The sequence below is a fragment of the Mus caroli genome, unplaced genomic scaffold (assembly GCF_978045245.1).
Source record: "Mus caroli unplaced genomic scaffold, Mus_caroli_1 scaffold_9, whole genome shotgun sequence".
In the NCBI taxonomy this organism is placed as follows: domain Eukaryota; kingdom Metazoa; phylum Chordata; class Mammalia; order Rodentia; family Muridae; genus Mus; species Mus caroli.
Genome location: NW_028227264.1, coordinates 114,457,697 through 114,476,830, shown reverse-complemented (window position 1 = coordinate 114,476,830; position 19,134 = coordinate 114,457,697). Strand labels below are relative to the sequence as shown.

Sequence of the window (19,134 nt, the reverse complement as noted above, 5' to 3'; positions counted from 1 at the left end):
GCCTGCCTCTGTCGCTAAACCTCTCCCCTCCCTCCTGCCTTCCCTTCCTCCTCGCTCGCTCCCTCTCTCTGCTTCCCGTTTCTCCGGGAGTTTCAGTCCCTGAATGCAGCTGGAGTACCCTTGGCAATCTACACCCGGAGCCCGTGTACACACACACATACACGCACACGCGCGCACACACGCGCACACACATGCACACGCGTTGGCACACACGCACGCACTTCAGTTCTCCCCCCGGGGACGCGGCTCAGACCTTCATCTACCTGAAGTGGACGCCCCGACCGGACACTTCTTCACTTGTCTTCTCCGGAGGGCAGAGCATCATCGGAACGCGGGAGGCTTGCTGCCCAGTCCGCAACCTCACGCCTTTTACCGCCACCACTGCTTAAAGTGTCCAGGGTGGAGAAGGCTTCTTCAGGACGGATGCTCCGTGGCCGTGGGACTTCCTCCGGCTAGCTTACACCAGTCCTTTCCTCGGTCCTCTGGTCCATCCTCTCCTCTCCCACTGCGGGGTGGAAAGCTCCAGCGCCTTCCGGGCTGCCACCGCCGCCACCGCCGCAACTGTTTTGGCGAGCACATCCCACCCAGAAGACGGAACAACGCTGCCGGAGTGCGGGGAGCTGATGAAGCCCTAACTTGTCCCCCGACTCAGTCGCTCTCCCCAGCGCTCTCTGTCCTCTTGGCCGAGCCGAGGAGAGAGCAACCGCCGCCAGCCTGGGAGAGTGCGGCGCTCGGGAGGACAGGCGAGCCGCAGGCGCACAGGGGCGGGGGCGGCGTGTGCCCGGGCGCCCGGTGCTGGCCCGACAAGAGTAGCGCGCACCCGGCGAGCGACACGCTTCCCAAGTTGGGGCGCGTCCCAGAGCTGGTTGCCCCGCTATCCGCAGCTGTTGTCTGGAGAGAGGCGGGGCTGATGGGGGTCGTCTCGGTCGTCACTAGCCTCCAGAGTCTGTCTTGAGAGAATCTGAGCTGGCCTCCCTAGGGTCCCAGCCGGCGTCGCGCCCTCCGCCCGCGTGCGGTCTCCGATGACTGCGCTGGAGGTGGCCCGGGTGGCCCGCCCGCTAGGGGTGTCGGAGGGGGCGGGGGAAGAGGAGGAGGCGGTGTGATGGCCCTGGACGGCGAGAGGGGGGAGCAAGAGGAGGAGAAGAAAAAGAAGAAGAAGAAAAAGAAGAGGAAGAAGAAGGAGGAGGAGGGGGCAGAGAAGAGCAGTTCACCCTTTGCGGCCACCATGGGAGAAGACGACGCCGCGCTCCGGGCAAGCGGCAGGGGGCTCTCGGACCCGTGGGCTGACTCGGTGGGAGTGAGACCCCGCACCACGGAGCGCCACATCGCAGTGCACAAGAGGCTTGTGCTGGCCTTTGCCGTGTCCATCGTGGCACTGCTGGCTGTCACCATGCTGGCCGTCCTGCTCAGCCTGCGATTCGACGAGTGTGGAGCGAGCGCGGCGATGCCTGGCACCGACGGTGGCCTCGGGGGCTTCCCTGAGCGCGACAGCAACAGCAGCTTTCCAGGTTCTGCCCGGCGCAACCATCACGCGGGTGGGGAATCCTCTCAGCGTGAGAGCGGCGAGGTGGGCACCCCCGGGACCCCGTCTGCCCAGCCACCGTCGGAGGAAGAGCGGGAGCAGTGGCAGCCCTGGACACAGCTGCGCCTATCCGGCCACCTCAAGCCGCTGCACTACAATTTGATGCTCACCGCTTTCATGGAGAACTTCACCTTCTCTGGGGAGGTCAACGTGGAGATCGCGTGCCGGAACGCCACCCGCTACGTGGTACTGCACGCCTCCCGGGTGGCGGTGGAGAAGGTGCAAGTAGCGGAAGACAGGGCGTTCGGGGCTGTCCCGGTTGCAGGCTTTTTCCTCTACCCACAAACGCAGGTCTTGGTGGTGGTATTGAACAGAACCCTGGAGGCGCAGAGGCATTACAATCTGAAGATTATCTACAATGCCCTGATAGAGAACGAGCTTTTGGGCTTCTTCCGCAGCTCCTACGTGATCCACGGGGAGAGAAGGTATGGAGGGAGGCGGTGCCCTGCACTGCCCCACCCCGCCAGGCGGCTCGCACTGCTGAGTGAGCGCCGGTGACCTCCGGGACCCAGTTGGCTTGTAATATCCAGGAGCCCGGGGTTAGGGAAGGAAGCCAAGGTGAGGTGGGATGGTCCTCTCGAACCATAGGGGTCTCTCTGATGCCTGGCCTCTCACCGTTTGCTATGTTCACAAACTCAGCGATACCAAAAGATGAATACTGCTTTTCCTCTAGGTCGGACCTTCCTCTTCTAGACTGGTAATGAAGCCAGGCATTTGGGCTTTTGCTTGTTTCCCTAAAGGTTGCAGTTCCTAAAGGACGATAAATGTAGAAAACAACTTCTCAGGTTACAGTGGAGGGAAATAGTTGATAACCAAAGAGCAGGAAGCAGAGTAGCCCAGCTCTCAGGTGAAGTCAGACACGCCCCCTCCCCCTCACAAGCCCACCTCCCTTGACTATGGGAGATTCAGAACAAGCCCGGCTTTGGCTTTGTAAAGTTTTCCCAAATTGCAAGCTGAGATTTTTGAGCACAAAGAGAACTTGCAGGGAAAGGCAGAGCAGGGACAGGGCCTGGGGGCTGGGGGCTGGGGGCTGGGGGCTGCGGGCTGGAGTGGTGGTTGCCATGATCAGAATCAGAGAGAGGGACCTCTGAGGCACTTTGATCTCTCCTGAGAGTTCCTGGCTCCATTTGATTCCTCAGCTGCCTCCAACAGAAGTGACTACACCCAGAAGGGAGGGAGAGCTTGCAGTTAGTCTCCAATGCCTTTGCTGAGTTAGATTTGGACTGCATTCTCCTAGTTGTTTTTGAAAGACTGGGGCTTCAGAACCAACAATTCTGTGTCCAGGTTGCGCCACAGTTCTAACAGTTGTGAAAGTTTGAGGAAAGGGTCGAAGTTGACGATTCTTGCCCTCGATTGATAGGTGCTTCTAGTCCTGACTGCTCGCCACCAAGTGAACTACTTGGTCCTTATGGGGTTCATGCAGCGGGCACCACTCTGTGTTACAGGTGGGAAAATAGAAGCTCTAGAAAGTCATCCTTTGACATAGATCCCCAAGTGAGACCCAGATAATTTGGCCCCAGAGCTCATATATTAAGTTCTAACTCAGTGATAATAATAGTATTACTCTCTCCATTATAGGATCGATTAATATGGTCTTGAAAAGCACATCACCCAAAACCAAGCCTGCCTTATAGTGCTTCAAAGTTCAAGTGCGTGTCCTGTGGTAGTAAGCCGGTTGAACGAATGTATGAATGAATAAATGACTGACTGACTGAATGAATCTTGTTTTCATTGCATTTAAAATAACTTCGCTTAATTAAATGACTATGAGGCAGACAAACAACCAGGTTGAACTCATAAATGAAACCATCACCTATAGGTAGGATGCTAATTAGTGAGAGGTAGAGCTTCCTTTGACACTGAGTCCCTTAACAGCAGGAAGCTGAGGCTCAGAGCAGCCCCAGGGCACCTGAGGTCAACAGACTGTTGTCAGAGAATGGGAACTTGAACTTTGGTTTGCCCAGCCCTGCGCCACAGCTCAAGGTACTTAGAGACTCTCAGAAACAGTGTTTGTGGCAGAGACTGGGAAAAATCTCATTGTAGTGTGGAAGTGGACAAAAGTTTTATTATTTCTTGAGTGCTGTGAAGTCACCTCACATGACCCCTCCATGTGTTAGGAGTAGTGCGATAGATACAGCTTCCTGTGAGCTAATACATAACTCATTCATTTCCTAACACCCAAGACTGGGTATGGATAATTTAAACCCTTTGCCACCACTTTCTCTAACACAAATTAAAAATATTTTTAAGCCCCCAAATTATATAAAACATGCAGAAAAGGCACAAGAGGTAGGTTTGCATACTGTGCTTGGAAACAGGTTCGTCATGTCAAAATGTCAATAGAGGAAGTTTCATATCATCACCCATAAATCTTACTGTGGTGAGAAAAATACTCCCTCTCAAATTCTGGTTTTTTTTTCCTTCTTTTTCTTAAACCATGCCAAGATGTATTTGGCAGAACTCAGCTTGTTTTGGTCAGTGCTTTCAAATTAAGAGGACTCTAAAAACGACCAGATGTTTCCACTTGCCCTGTAACGGATTTCTTGTGCCCACAGTCCATATTTGTATTCAGACTTTCTCCTTCAGTTTTCCCTAGAGATGTAAATACTTTGGCTGGAAGTTTAACCTTCCAGCACGTGATGAACATGTGCTATCCAGAAGAAATGCAAGGTTCAATGTTTACGAGATCTCAGGATGGGTTTATTTCTAAATACAATCTTAGAGAAAGTTTATGTCTTCCAACCCCAATAGCCAAGTGAATGTTATAATTTATTGACTGTTATGTCTGGAGTATATAGGGCAAAATTAATATTTTTATTAAATTTTATAAGTATAATAATAATTTCACAACTATGTCAACATTCTATATATTAACTTTTGTTGGTTTTGTTACTGTAGCTACTTAGAGGATTTTAATGTTGACCAATATTAGGAACTTAGCCAAAGATAGCCTATTATTGACTGATTTTTGTCCTAAAATTTCAACATAAATTGGCATTGAAAAACCCATTTTCGAAAAGGACACGGATACAAACTCAGAATTTTCATTTGATTAATGATTACAGATCTTGATCTTTAGTTAATCATTATTTTTGCCAATTTAATTATAGGATGATTTCTGTAATGAGAACAGATACTTAATCTGCCAACAGTGGTTACACTGGGTAACTAGAAATGCTTACAAGAGCCACACCACAGTTTCCTTTGCTTTGGTTAGCCCTGTGGAAGCAGTAACTACTTGAGTACTAACTGATCATTCTTAGTTTAGTCCCATTTCTCAGAGACCCTATAGAAGAATTGTCTTTTTCATTTGTTTTCTTGAGAAAGAGTCGCATGCCTAGATTGTACTTCATGAGCTGCCTGCCATAGACGAATGAGTGGTGGATTTCTAGGTGTGTACCAACCTATTTAGCAGTAAGAAAGATCTTTGGCAAGGAGAGATTAGACTATGTTCTATGATGCATCCTTTGACCCCTGGAAGTTTTTATCCTCCACTACATGCTGGAGAGTGCTCAAGTCTGTCTTTTGGGGAAGACTATGTTTCCCCACACGGTAGACAAACTTCTCAGTGAAGCCCACGATTCCTTAATCACAGGCAAATCTTCCATTTTTATTTATTCAGTTGGCTAGGAGAAAGCCCATCACTTGTTGAATACTGGAAGTAGAAAGTTATCCTAAAATTGAGATTAGTCAGAACACATACTTTTTCCCCAAGTACATGTGCATCAGGCAGATAAAAGGGATGTGTATTTATGCCATCATCTCTTACAGGAGAATACACTTGCTTAGAATTAGGCAAAATGTTCATTTACCTGAAGTAATTGCCGCTTTTGGGTAGCCAGATGGTGTGCACACCCATGTTCAAAGTAGGGTACCTTAATTTAGATCCAGATGGTCGGATTGAAGGCGGAAATTTACCCAAAGTAAATGAATATCTTATTCACTTTTGAAAAGGAGACTATTTTTCTTTGACAAACTTTGATTGGGTCTATAATATGCCAAAGTGACAGAAGTCAGAATAAAAATAGACGTTCTCTTTCGGTAAAGGATTGTTTAGAGAAAAACTACTATGATCTCTGGAAAATTGAAAAAAATAATAATTCTTGTGGTTCTCAAAGAGAATCAGGGGTCATTCTTTTGCCAAAATCTGTGGGATATGGTGGACTTTCTTTCTGGGTAGGCATATACTCCTCTGTGGTTTTATTGCACACAGTTTGATGCTTTGTATGTTTTTTTTTATTAACAACCAGTTATGATATTAGTAAATGCTAGAGAACTGAGCACGTTGTTTTGATGTTGAAGAAGCCTGAGTCCTTCAACTCACGTTGGTGAGTTTTGCATACCTAAGTGGGAGAATAGATGATCTCCTCTCCTTCTCTAGAAGGCTATAAACTGAAAAATCGAGAGAAAATCTATCTATATGTCTGTCTGTCAGCCCATCCATCCATCCATCCATCCATCCATCCATCCATCCATCCATCATCTACCTTCTTATCTATCTATTTGCTGAGAACTCATTTTTATATGATTCCCTAGTAGATTTGGCTCAATGTTTTCCTGTCAAATACACATAGCCATTTGGTTAAACTGAGGCCAGTACTAAATTCTGGTCATAATTCAAAGTGCTCTCCATAAGGCCACAACAGCAGCAGCAACAAAAGTCCTAGTTGTTAAATAATGATTCATTCTTGTAGAAAATGCTTCACAACTGGGCTTCATCTTGTGGTAATTTATTTTCACGTATTTATTCTTTTGTGATAGCATCCCATTTGGTCACCTGTTATTGTGAGAGAGCACCTGGAACCTCTGAAAAAGTTAGATTAGTTGGAGTTTGTTTTTCTATGTATTCACCACCCCTAGGAACAGGTCCTATCTGTTCAGGATCTCTCTCTAATGAAAATGGGTTTGTTATTGACTTCCCCAGTACTTACTTGCTTTGTACACTGCATGCTTTTTTTCAACTAACTTTTACTAGTCTGTGTGTGTGTGTGTGTGTGTGTGTGCATGTATGAAGGACTCAGCATTTCAAATATGGTTTCAAAGAGTAATAATACAAAACCAATAAGAGACAGCTATTCACTTTTAAAACTTAAATGTGCCACCCTCTGTAACCCAGGACATTCCCCCCTGTCCTTATATTTATGCCATCTCAGCAACAATGATCCTCAGTCTTTTCAACCAGCATAACCATTGCTGCCATCCTCATTACAACCCGCACATCAATATTCTCTCAATTTCTTATATGGTCTTGCCTGATTTTATTTTATTTTATTTTATTTTATTTTATTTTATTTTATTTTTGTTAGTTTTTTCAAAGCTCTCTGCATCTCAGTTTTCATCACTGGAGAGTGTGGGATAATTCAAGGATGAAAAACTACTCCTGGCTCTCCTTGCTTATCCCAACAGTCTTAGAAGATGCATGAACAGACACATATGGAGGATGGTGGCTGGGACGTAGCAGGAGTAAGGGGCTGGGCAGGGTGCAGGGCCCAGGCTTCCTGCCTTTTCCACCTCTAGGCCTTGGTGTGCCTGGAAAGTCTTGACTTAGGGAGCTTGGTTAGCAATGTGCAGGAAGGGTGTGACTGGGTCTTCCCAGTGTGCACCAAGCCCCCCTCCCTGTGATGGTATAGACCTTTTCTCATGAAAAGGAAATAAATAAATAAACATCAGTCAGAGGAAGTTAAAAAGTACCAGTTATTTCTTTCTTTTACATTATTACTATTGTATAAGAGTTCCTTTTTAGTTGTTCTGCTGTGACGAAAAAGTATGTATGTATCTATATACTTATGTATGTATGTATGCATGCATGCATGCATGAATGTATATGTGTTGTTATTATTTTAAGCATGGGCTCCTCAACCTGCCTACCTGACTTGCCTACCTCTGCTGTTGACAGCTTCTGTGATCTCGGCTGGTTTCCCATTGTTTCCTGTTTGGGGTCCTCCTCTGGAAAACAGGGACAATGAAACTGTTCAATAGAGTCTTTGTGACAACGGTGTGGACACTGAGAATCATGTCTGACAGTTTGTAAGAACTGTGGACATTAAACGTTATTGAACCATTTCCATGATTGGCAATCTGCTATGCTGGATTGATGGTTTGTCTGTGGGGTTTTACCATCCTGTGGGTATTGGGGGCAGAGGGGGGAGGGGGGAGGTCACAGTAAAGGAATGGCCACAGGGTTCTTTCCTCTGTCTGCTGTTTGCCTGGCTGTCCAAGCAGAGTTCAAGGAGGCAGTGTGGGGGAGGAGGAAAGGCTTGAAAGAAGAGAGTGACAAGAGAGCTGTAGTGTTTCATGGTTACAGAATCCCAGGCTGAGATCAAACCTTGTGAACTAGAGAGGACTGAGGGGGGCAAAAGATTGTTGAGCAGAAGAACAGGCAAACTCTTTTATTATGGCACGGCAGCCTGCCAGCAGTCACCAAGCACAGAAGGCTCAGTGCAGCGCCATTATAGCAAGCAGACAAATGCTAAGAATCGAGAGACTGGGTCTTAGGCTTACGTATTGCTCCCAAGACTTCATGTGGATTTTGACAGTAGCTATAGTTTATGACACACAGTGCCTTGCCTGTTTCCAATCTACAAAGAATGAATCTGAGACACTAACTTTATTTATTCTTATAAAAACCTATCCTTAGGACCCGGGCAAGTAATCTTAATGCACTATAGTACTCTTCATCAATGCTGACCCAGTACTTAGTACTCGCTTCTGATAAGAGTATTTAGTACTGCATAAATGGGAAAGCAATTATGAGTATTATGCTCTGTTTTTATAACACGAATTATTCACATATGCACCACTTCCTACATACATATTGCTGGCATTATTGCATTATGTTTTTAGTTTACTAAAATGGTTATTTAAAAAATAGACTACACACTTGCTCAGAGCATTGAATATTCAGCAGGAGTGCTTCTCTTCTGAAGTGGCAGAGGTTTAATGACTCATTGAAGTACATAAAAACACACAGTCTAAACAAAGACCCATTTTGGCTTAAAATGTTTTTGTCATTGAGTAACAATTTGCATTTTGATTAACAACCTAAACTTGAAATGGTATGTATGTAACTTTCATGACCTTGTCACTTGGTGGACTCTCAAAGGGCATGTGTAGCTTCAATGTGACAAACCAGTCACTGTGATGAGCAGTGTTGTCACTGATTTGGGCTGGTGGCATTTGTGTCTGACCTTGAACTCTTGTGACACTGGAATGCAGTAGCAGTTGCTATAGAAATATCTGTTGGGGGCTGGAGAGATGGCTTAGTGGTTAAGAGCACTGGCTACTGTTCTAGAGGATCAGGGTTCAATTCCCAGCACCCACATGGCAGCTCACAACTGTCTGTAACTCTGGTTCCAGAGGATCTGACACCCAACACCCTCACACAGACAGACATCAATGCACATGGAATTAATTAAATAAATAAATCTTAAAATTATCTTTTCGCTGTATGCTATGTGCTGAGTACCTAGATGAGGCCCACACGACAGCTTTTTAACTGTGTGCTGTCACTTTGCATGGAGTTCTCTTGGTTCTGTTGGATTCTAATTGAAAAGTCATGAATCAATCTTCATGCTAAGTGTTATGCAAATGCTGGCGTTCTCTGCCTATTTTACCTTTATGGGAAAAAAGGCAAACTGAAAATAATGGAGCAGAAACTGTTTTGTATCACATACTGTAATTTGTTGGCAATATCAACCAACGTTAATGCATTACTTCTGCTAAATGTTATTATAATGACTTGACACAAGTAACTTGCCTGGCGAACTTCCGCAGGAACATGAAATCAATTCTTTTTGTATCCTTCAGAGGCAATGCGAGAGATCCGAGCCCTCCCTCTTATGTCAAAACGTCAAATAGACAAATTGTTAAGAAAAACATCAAATAATTTATTTTAGATAGATGAGAATTAAAATATATGCATGTTGCTTACATTTTTTTTCTGGTTATGCTAAAGTGACACTCTTGGAATGACACCTCAAGACAGTCACTTTAGGGAGTGGCATTTTTTATGCTAATAAGCAGATTCATTAAAAGATAAAAAAATGACATTTAAAAAAAAAAGCCAGATCAAGAAGAAAATAGACATTGAGACGCTTGTCCCTGTTATCTTTTCTTCTGTTTTTCTTTTTGCTGATTTTATGTGAGTGAACATTTGTGTGTGTATGTATCTCTGTGTGTATGTATATATGTGTAAGTGCATGTGTATTTGTGTGTGTGTATTTGTATGACTATGATGTGTGCGTCTCCTATCCATGCTGTTGTGTAAAAGTGGCTTTATATGTTAATTAATTTCTTGTGTTTCTCGTACTTGGCATTCTGCCACTCTCTCAAACTCACTTCAAATTAACTCAGGCACCAAAATCCTTATTTTCTTTTCTAAACTAACCCTTTCTAGAAGCCTCTCTGATGTCTCAAATGACAGAAAACAAGAAAGAAATCTCCTTTTCCCCCAATCGAAGGTGATCATGAAATGTTTGCACAGGAGATGAAATGATGTTTCTAAAATCCTACAGGTACTGCTCTCTGATGAGGGCATCTGCCTGACACTGGTCCTGACTATTGGAGAAGAGAAATATCAGGGTGAGACAGGTGAGAGGCAGACACTGAAGCTCAATAGGTCCAGGGCCGGCCAAACAGAAGTAGATCCACACGTGTGTCAAACTCTTTCTGAACGGGTGCTTTCTGTGTTCACTACGGTTCGCTCACAATCTACTCACTGATCTTTAAGCTTCCATCCAAGTTTTCAGGACAATCCTCATGTTCCCGTATCCAGGAAGCCTTTGAGTTATTGGGGCTACAGGTTCCCAACAGAGGCACCTTTATTCCAGAGGAAAGCTACAGAAGATCCTACCGGCTGTAGTGGAAAGGTACATGGCTTCACACGATGAATGATTACCCAGTCGAAAATGCAAGTAATGTCAAGGCCAAGAAGCCCTGCCTGAGCAAATACAACTTCATACATTTTCCATGTTTGCCTTAGCTTTTGGTATAACACCCCCTTAGGCTTGTATTTACATATATTTTCATGGTTTACACACCTTATAGGAAAAATAAAAACCATATATATTTCTGTTTTTCTCCCAAACTTTGACACTCAAAATTGAATTGAATGAGAGGAGCCAATACTTGGAAGAACATGCAGCACCTACCTACTGTAGGTGTAATTTAATTTTTTTTAAAAAAGAAAACTCCATATTTGGGGAATATCTTATTTCTAATTGTCTAGTTATGAGCTCTTGAACCTAGAAAAGCCTTTAAATGCAACCCGGTCTATCTGCCTTTCTTTACCAAGTGACCGCTTTTGATTTTTCTAAATACTGAATTAAAATTCAATTGCTGTCATCCTCAGGTGCCAGACTGTGAAATTGGTATTTCCTCATTTAGACATTATCAGAATATATGGTAGCCCTCTTTGCATAGATATATACTGTGTATATGAATTCATTAAGAATATTAACTACAGAAAAAAAAAAAACCTACGGGATGATCTTGATAGCTCTTTTCAACCCTGACTTAAACTGCTACCATCCCTATCAATATTGACCAAATAAGGCAAAAAAGAGACTGAACAACATATTTCCCGTGCATGAATATCTGGCTTATTAATTTCTTATGGACCAAGATATATTTAGATTTTTACCTCTAGTAAATTCCTGCTCTTTCTTTACTTAATGTCAAAGACATCTTATTTTTTAATGAAAAATGAATACATTTTCATTATAATGTCTTTGATGATGAACTACAGAAGTGTTTTTCTGCTACTCTCTCTCTCTCTCTCTCTCGCTCTCTCTGTGGACTGCACGTACACACACACACACACACTCACACACACACACACATACACACACACACACACACACACACTCACACACACACACACACACTCACACACACATACACACACACACACTCACACACACACACTCACACACACACACACTCACACACACACACACACACACACACACACTCAATTTGATTATGAAGACTTTACAAACAAATGGCTGCATCTCCTTGAAAGCAGCCCAAGTACTCAATACAGTGAGAAGCCTCACACAGCAGAGTATATCTATATATTCAAAGACTGGAGCTGAAGTTCTCAGATACTTAGATGTGAAAAGGTAGTATTTCTTTTCAGATATGCAGTTCCATGGTATCTTTGAAATAGCCCCGGGGAGAGAAAAACTAAGCGCTGTAGTTTTTTTTTCTTTTTTAATTAATAAGTTGAAAGATAAGATTCTCAGGCATTATGTGATATAAAGTATGGGAAGGGTGAGCGCATTTTGACATGAAGGTGCTGGCATTTCATTATGCAACACTGTATTACTATCAGCAGAAGAACACCCAGAAAGGAATCATGGTTCCCCTACATTTTCAAGGAATATTCATTATTACCTAGAGTTGAGTTAAACCATTTTTTTTTATCAGCTAAAAATTAATTTTACTGCTTTTAGTATGCAGTATTTAGTTTTTATTTAGATAGAGACTGTGTGAATTCTAGGCCCAGCTTTGGTATAATTGCCTGTGTGTCTATGGACAAAACTTACTGGGTGTACATTCTTATTTTAGCAATTTATAGGACTAATATTTCTTCCACCTTTAATCTTTTGTTTGTATGAAGATTTATAACTAAAACTTCTTTCCCACATATTATTACGTTTTATCATTTTGGCAGTTTAGTGAGAAAGGCCAAGAAAACAATATTTTCTTTTTACTAATGAAAAAATAAGTTCAGGCAGTTAAATGCCTTGCCAGGTCTGGTATGTTCAAGCCTAGTGCTATTTGAATGATACTTTCAACCCTCCCCAAACAATCATTTAAAAAAAAAACTCTTCCTTTGCTTTATTTCAAAAATGAAACTTTACAATGTATAAATGGTAATAAGTTTGTGCTCCATACTTCTAAAAACAGTGTGAATATTTACACCTCATGGTTTCCCCAGAGATAGCCAATGCGACCTAAAAGATATGGCAACACATAGAGATTGGATAGCAAATCAAATTCAAGACGCATTCTTACATGTAGTGTTGGCTAACATTTGCCTGCATCATAAGCTGAGAATCAAATGTAAAGCCAAGGTTAAGTTCTGTATGAAAGTATATCATGCAATATTAGCCAACATATACCCTGAGTTATAGCAAGGGGCATGGTGAAGAACTACTGATAGAAGGAGGAACCTTTGAATGAAACAACTTGAAAACTTATTAATGTCTTATGAAGTGCCTGATGTTGACCTGCATTACAGACAATCTTATAGCCAAACTCTTTGGCTCTTATTATGCTATTTCTTAGTTATAAGGGTGTCCTTTAGTTACTTGAATGTCTTCATTTGTAACTGTAGACTATAAAGGCAGGTAGAAGTGTCTTCTAATTAGTTTTAATGAAATATAGCTTTATCAGAAAGCTTATATTTGATATATATCTGTTTACTTTGTGCATTGCATAGTTTTTATATATTTATGGTGTGTGTGTGTGTGTGTGTGTGTGTGTGTGTGTGTGATAATAGCTTCCCATTACCTATGGGGAACACATTCTAAGAACATCAGTGAGTACCTGAAGTAATGGCTAGCCATGAGCATTATATATACTATATTTGTTCCAGTGTGTACATATCCATGACAAAATTTAATTTCTACATTAGGAATACTAAGAGATTAATAGCTAGCGATAAAATAAAGCATTCCAATGCTATACTGTAATAAAAGGGGTACAAATATGGTCTCACCTCATCACTTATCTCAAGTTCTATCACTGTATACTAATATTTCTGGACTTCAGTTGATGTGGGTAACATAAGTTCCCTCTACCCCCTGAAGAAAACCAACAAAATAAACCAACCGAGCAAAACGAAGCCATGTGTAAGATGAACCATTTTTTTTCTAAAATCCATCCGTCTCTGGACTGTGCTTTGTAAATGTAAATCCTGGAGCCAGGGAAGGATGAAGATCCTGTGGACCAGTGATGGCTGCTCTTTGCCTGCCTGCTGCAGCTATTCACAGCGATGTGACTTTTCACCCTTTCATTCCCCATTTGAACTTTATAATACTTTGGAAATAAGACTGGTATATTTCCTTATCCGGGGGAAGCTTTAGACTTATCAAAGTTGGTTTGGGTAAAAGAAGTTTTGGGTTGCACCAAGATTCAATAAATTTCAAAGCCATTTATTTTTACCATAGGTAGATTGAATAATTTCAATTTTGAGGATACTGATATTTCCCAGTGAGGGTCCATGAGGGTTCCCTGCCATTTGAGGAGAGTGTTTAGATTTCAATTTTATTATCTGTATCTGCTGGATGCCCTAGGCTTTAGGGAGTAATGTGATATACACAATAAACTAGCCATTATTTCTCAATGTTTGCCAGTGTGCCTGTGAGTTGTTTCTCTGTAGAGTGTAGTGTTTCATCTAACAAGTACTGCTCTGGGTTTATCGAGTTTACTTTAATCGAGACAAAAACTTCCCTGAAGATCTTTTATTTTCAGGGCAGTATATTATACATTTTTATGTTATTGGAGAATGAAGGGGCCATTCAGAAAAGTGTGTATTTTTAGATTCTCAAAATATTCTATCTGAGGTATGCAATGGGGTGGGACCACTTCTTGAATGGAAGCAGTATATGTAATTGCCATGTCATTTCTCCCTCTCTTTCTTTCTTCCAGATTCCTTGGTGTTACTCAGTTTTCACCTACACATGCCAGGAAGGCATTTCCGTGTTTCGATGAACCAATCTACAAGGCCACTTTCAAAATCAGCATCAAACATCAAGCAACCTACTTGTCTCTATCCAACATGCCCGTGGAAACGTCTGTGTTTGAGGAAGATGGTTGGGTAACAGATCACTTTTCACAGACCCCTCTCATGTCCACATATTATTTAGCCTGGGCGATTTGCAACTTCACATACAGAGAAACTACCACCAAGAGTGGGGTTGTAGTAAGTATTTTCAGCCTAATGATGCTTTGGATGATGTACACCCTGTAAAGTAACATGATTTCTAGGATAACAGGCATCTCTTGTAGGGTCCTCACACCTGACAAGCCAAAGTCTTTAGCTATTGCAGGTTAAATGTAATCCTTGTTTCCAAGTTAAACAGGAACTATTTTCCCACCTTGCTACACTCTATTTTCGATTCCTCCAACCATCTTTATCCCCTGCTTTCATGCGCCATGTTTTTTTTTTCTTTCTTTCATCTCCACCCCAGGCCTGGGTATACTTAGAGCAATTCTTGCCTTTTCAAGAAAATTGATTCTTGTTGCTTCTTTCAATTTTAGATTTTTTTCAAATATATAGAAAATGTAAGAAATGATACAATGAATTCCATATTCTTTAGTAGCCGTATCTGAAGAGAAAGAAAACCATATATAATAGAATTTAAGACACTGAACAGAAATCCTTGGTCTCACTTCCTTGCCTTCTCCATTGGGAACCCACTTTGCATTTGTGCTTTCCGTGAAAATTATTGTACAGTTAATATACATCTTAGTTAGGGGTTCTATTGTTGTGAAGAGACAGCATGATTATGGCAACTCTTAGTAAGGAAAATGTTTAGTTGGGGCCAGCTTAAGTCACAGAGGTTGAGTCCATTATTGTCTTGGCAGAAAGCAGGCAGCACTCAGGCAGACCTGGTGCTGGAGAAGGAGCCAAGAGTTCTACATCTGGATCAATAGGCAGCAGGTAGTGACACTGGGCAGGGCTTGAGCATCTGAAATCTCAAGCCCATCCTCTGTGACACACTTCCTCCAACAAGACCGCACCTCCTAATAGTGCTGCTTCCTGTGAGCCTATAGGGACCATTTTCATTCAAACCACCACATTGTATATGCTTATATTTGGTTATAATACCTAGTTACTTTAAAATCCAAGCAACTTTATAGCATAGCTATTAGTCTACATTGTATAATTATTTCATGTACTCTTCTTAGGTAATGTGAGGTACTGCAGGTATTGTCTGCATCAAATGTATGACAAAGATCTAGTGGCCTACCTTGCTTCCCTCCTTAGTGACATCAGTATGTTCTAGGCACTTTCCTACTGTGTTGTGCCATGTTAGACTAAGCATGCGGAGTGAGCAATTCCTTTCTCATTTCAATTTCTTTCACAATAACTATGCATTTATTTTAAATTTCACATTAATTACAAAAGCATTACAGTTCTCCATTTTCCACATGAGTAGCTGGGGTTTAGATAGAGTAAGTCACCTTTCCATGGTAAAAAGCCCTCATGTCAAATCTCCTAGTTTGTCCTTAAGGTTTAGGCTTTCTCTCCTGTATCCAGGGAATGTGTCTTTTACCATTTTACCTTCATGTCTTTGAGAGAATTTATCTTCTGGTCTTCTCCACCACATAGCTATATTGCATTTTCCTTGAATATAATACAATAAGTGAATAGAAAGTTGTGTGTTTAATCTGTAGGGATTCATAGCTCTATAATAACCTGCGTTTTGAGAAACAGTTTTGGCTGCAGAATTTTTTTTCGCACTGTTCCTTTTAATTTAAATCACTGTGGAGCCTGCTTAAAAAATAAAATCTGCTTGCATACAAAATTAATGCCATTATAGAAAAACTACAGAGTGAATTCATCTGTGTAATCATTAAAATAATACCCTTAATGTTGAGTGTAGAGGCCTAGCTGGCATTTTAGTCTTCTGGGCTTATAATAATTTGAAATGTTGAATTCTTCTGATGCTTCTTGATTTCTGGTACGGACATTTCAAGGCTGTACTCATTGGACCATACACAGAAAAGAAACATGAAGACATCTCATTTCCTTTTGTGTCTTCAAAACTTGATGACTGACTCTCAGTGGCTCAGCTAGCGGAAAGTGCCCTAGAAATACTTCTGCCTAGGATATTTTCTTTAGAGGACCTTAAGAGTATCATCAACCCTACGTACTTATGCTTGGTGCTACAACCTGTTTGTAAAACCACTCTAGATTTTTTAGATGTGACTTTTTCTTCTTAAGGATCTCTGAGTTATCAGTAAACATTTTAACATCTCTACCTAGTGATTTCAATGTGGAAGAGACAAAACATGGAGGCATAGAAGACTGAAAGGTCAGCTGAAAGAAAACTTCAGGACTGTATAATCTAAAAATACCATAATCAGTAAAAACGGGAAGCAGAATGGCCATAGGGAGCCCTTGTTTATCAACTGTGGAAATGCAGTTTGAAACTCCATTCTCTTTTCCTGTCACCCCTTTGAAATCCAATCTGTTTCCTTCTCACTGACTTTCCCCTTTATTACTGGGGGTGAATGGCAATGACTTTTCTCAACCCTTAGCAGCTGGAATGAGAAGAGAATTCGCTTTAGAGTCTTGACTGTGGGATGGTTGGGTGAGGTCCAGGTGATCGTTTCAGCTCAGAAGCTGCAGCAGTTTTGTTTGAGCTGCGAAGAAGGAACTCGGGAAGCAGAAGGACCCAGATATAGCTGTCTCTTGTGAGACTATGCCGGGGGCCTAGCAAACACAGAAGTGGATGCTCACAGTCAGCTATTGGATGGGTCACACAGCCCCCAATGGAGGAGCTAGAGAAAGTATCCAAGGAGCTAAAGGGAACTGCAACCCTATAGGTGGAACAACAATATGGACTAACCAGTACCCCGGAGCTCTTGTCTCTAGCTGCATATGTATCAAAAGATGGCCTAGTCAGCCATCACTGGAAAGAGAGGCCCATTGGACTTGCAAACTTTATATGCCCCAGTACAGGGGAACGCCAGGGCCAAAAAGGGGGAATGGGTGGGTAGGGGATTGGGGGGGATGGGTATGGGGGACTTTTGGGATAGCATTGGAAATGTAAACTAGGAAAATACCTAATAAAAAAAATCAAAAAAAAAAATGAAGGCCGATTAAAAAAAAATAACAAAGAGCTGAATCTCACAGTGCCCTGGAGGCGAGTGCTAGAACCACCCTCGTCACCATCGTTATCTGCACTGACAACTGCCTAAGCTTTACACAACACTGTTAGAAATCATTACAAAGATGAATCTAAGAGTCCCCCTTGTACAGGGGTTGCTAATGCAAATTAGATATTTAATCGTAATCTGCATCGTATTTATCCATTCCTAAAACAGCTGACCATTTTTTTCTAAATAATGTTTTTTTTTTTTTCTAAATAATTTTGTTAATGTTTTCAAGTCCAGAGACTGCACATAAAATAACTTCTGGCTTCTCTTGAAGAATCGAAAGATCGTGTATCATTTAACTCATATCTGTATTCTGAAGTACTTGATCATTCAACTAGTCCTTCAACAGGCATTTATGGACCGGTTATCAGATACTGTTGTACACTGTGTTCACCCTGCAGAAGGTAGCAAAAACTTAGCTGCTTCTAGGGATCTTGCGTTCTAATGAGAAACATTGCCATTCACACGTGGGTAACGTGTAAGGTGGTGATTTATGCCGAAGTCAGATGATGAGCAGTTAACTTCTATTTGCCATTTACTTCTCACAGCAACATCCTCCAGACCAGCTTGGTTCTTTCATGCTCAGTCTGTCTCACAGTTGCATGTTACCTGCTGTAGTTCTGCATACAATTAAATTTCAGCCTTAATCTGGGAGCACAATTCAGGCACTGCACCTAAGGAGAACAACACAGTCACCAATATGAATTAGTACCACTAGTATTCATTAATTGCCCAATAGGAGGATAACAAGCCCAAGCCCATTAGAAGACAGAGAAATTGCCACCAATTGCAGTATTGGGATGTATCTCATGGAGAGTGGAGTAAGACCCTGAAAGATGACTTGGTCTTAGGGAAGAAGATGTTATGTGCATACTGTGCTCAGTTGGGGAAATATTATCAGGAGAAGATACAGAGGTAGGAAGTCTGTGTGGAAATTAGTGTAGTAGTATGACTACAGATGGGGTTTTATCATCAGATGTATCTATTCCTGAATTCTTGCTTTGCTTCTCCATGACCTTAGTACATTACTTAAAATTTCCCTTTTCTAGTTTTCTCGTTTGGGAACTGAAAGTGTATAACTTCTTCCCTTACTGTGCTGTTTTCATTCCCGTATTAGCAAAACAAGCTACTACTCTCAGATAGATCTCCCTAATATGACCATTTTATTAAGCTTCCATGGTTTGGAGCCAAAGCACACAATGTGGGCAACTTGTCTCTGCTCAATATTTTCTGGCTCTCAGATAGAGCATCATGATGACTGGCCTCTTATAGCCAGGCTCAGATTCACCTGGACTGGTATTTGTTTGGAGGTTTAGTATTTGTCTCCCGAGACAACAGCTGGAGCTGTGGGCCATGACACTTGTGTGGGATGTCTTCATGGCTCAGACTTGCTTAAAAATATGGCGGCATCAGGGGGATTTAATTTCTTACATGGTCGTTTAGGACACTGTTTTAGTTAGGGCTTCTATTGTTCTAATGGGGTACCATGACCAAAGCAACTTGGGAAGGAAAGGGTTTATTTGGATTATGTATCCAGAGTCATAGTCTTTTGAGGGAAGCCAACTCACATTGGACAGGAACCCATGTGCAAGAATTCAAGCAGAGGACATGGAGGACTGTGACTTACTGGCTACCTCCCCCTATTTGCTCACCCT

At 42.1% G+C, this 19,134-nt stretch overlaps 1 protein-coding gene across 3 annotated transcripts in view; it reads left to right on the top strand.

Annotated features, from left to right (window-relative positions):
- Positions 1-253: 253 nt before the first annotated feature.
- Trhde (thyrotropin releasing hormone degrading enzyme) overlaps positions 254-19,134 on the top strand; it is a 415,327-nt gene continuing 396,446 nt past the window's right edge. The window contains exons 1-2 of one of the 3 annotated variants that reach the window (XM_085843166.1): positions 254-2,007; positions 14,240-14,408. In XM_085843166.1, the coding sequence (XP_085699292.1) occupies positions 1,103-2,007; positions 14,240-14,408 (1,074 nt within the window). In that variant the 5' untranslated portion in view covers positions 254-1,102. Of the gene's footprint in view, positions 2,008-14,239; positions 14,514-19,134 lie in introns of all 3 variants that reach the window. The other 2 variants (XM_085843167.1, XM_021175200.3) reach the window with 2 other exon arrangements.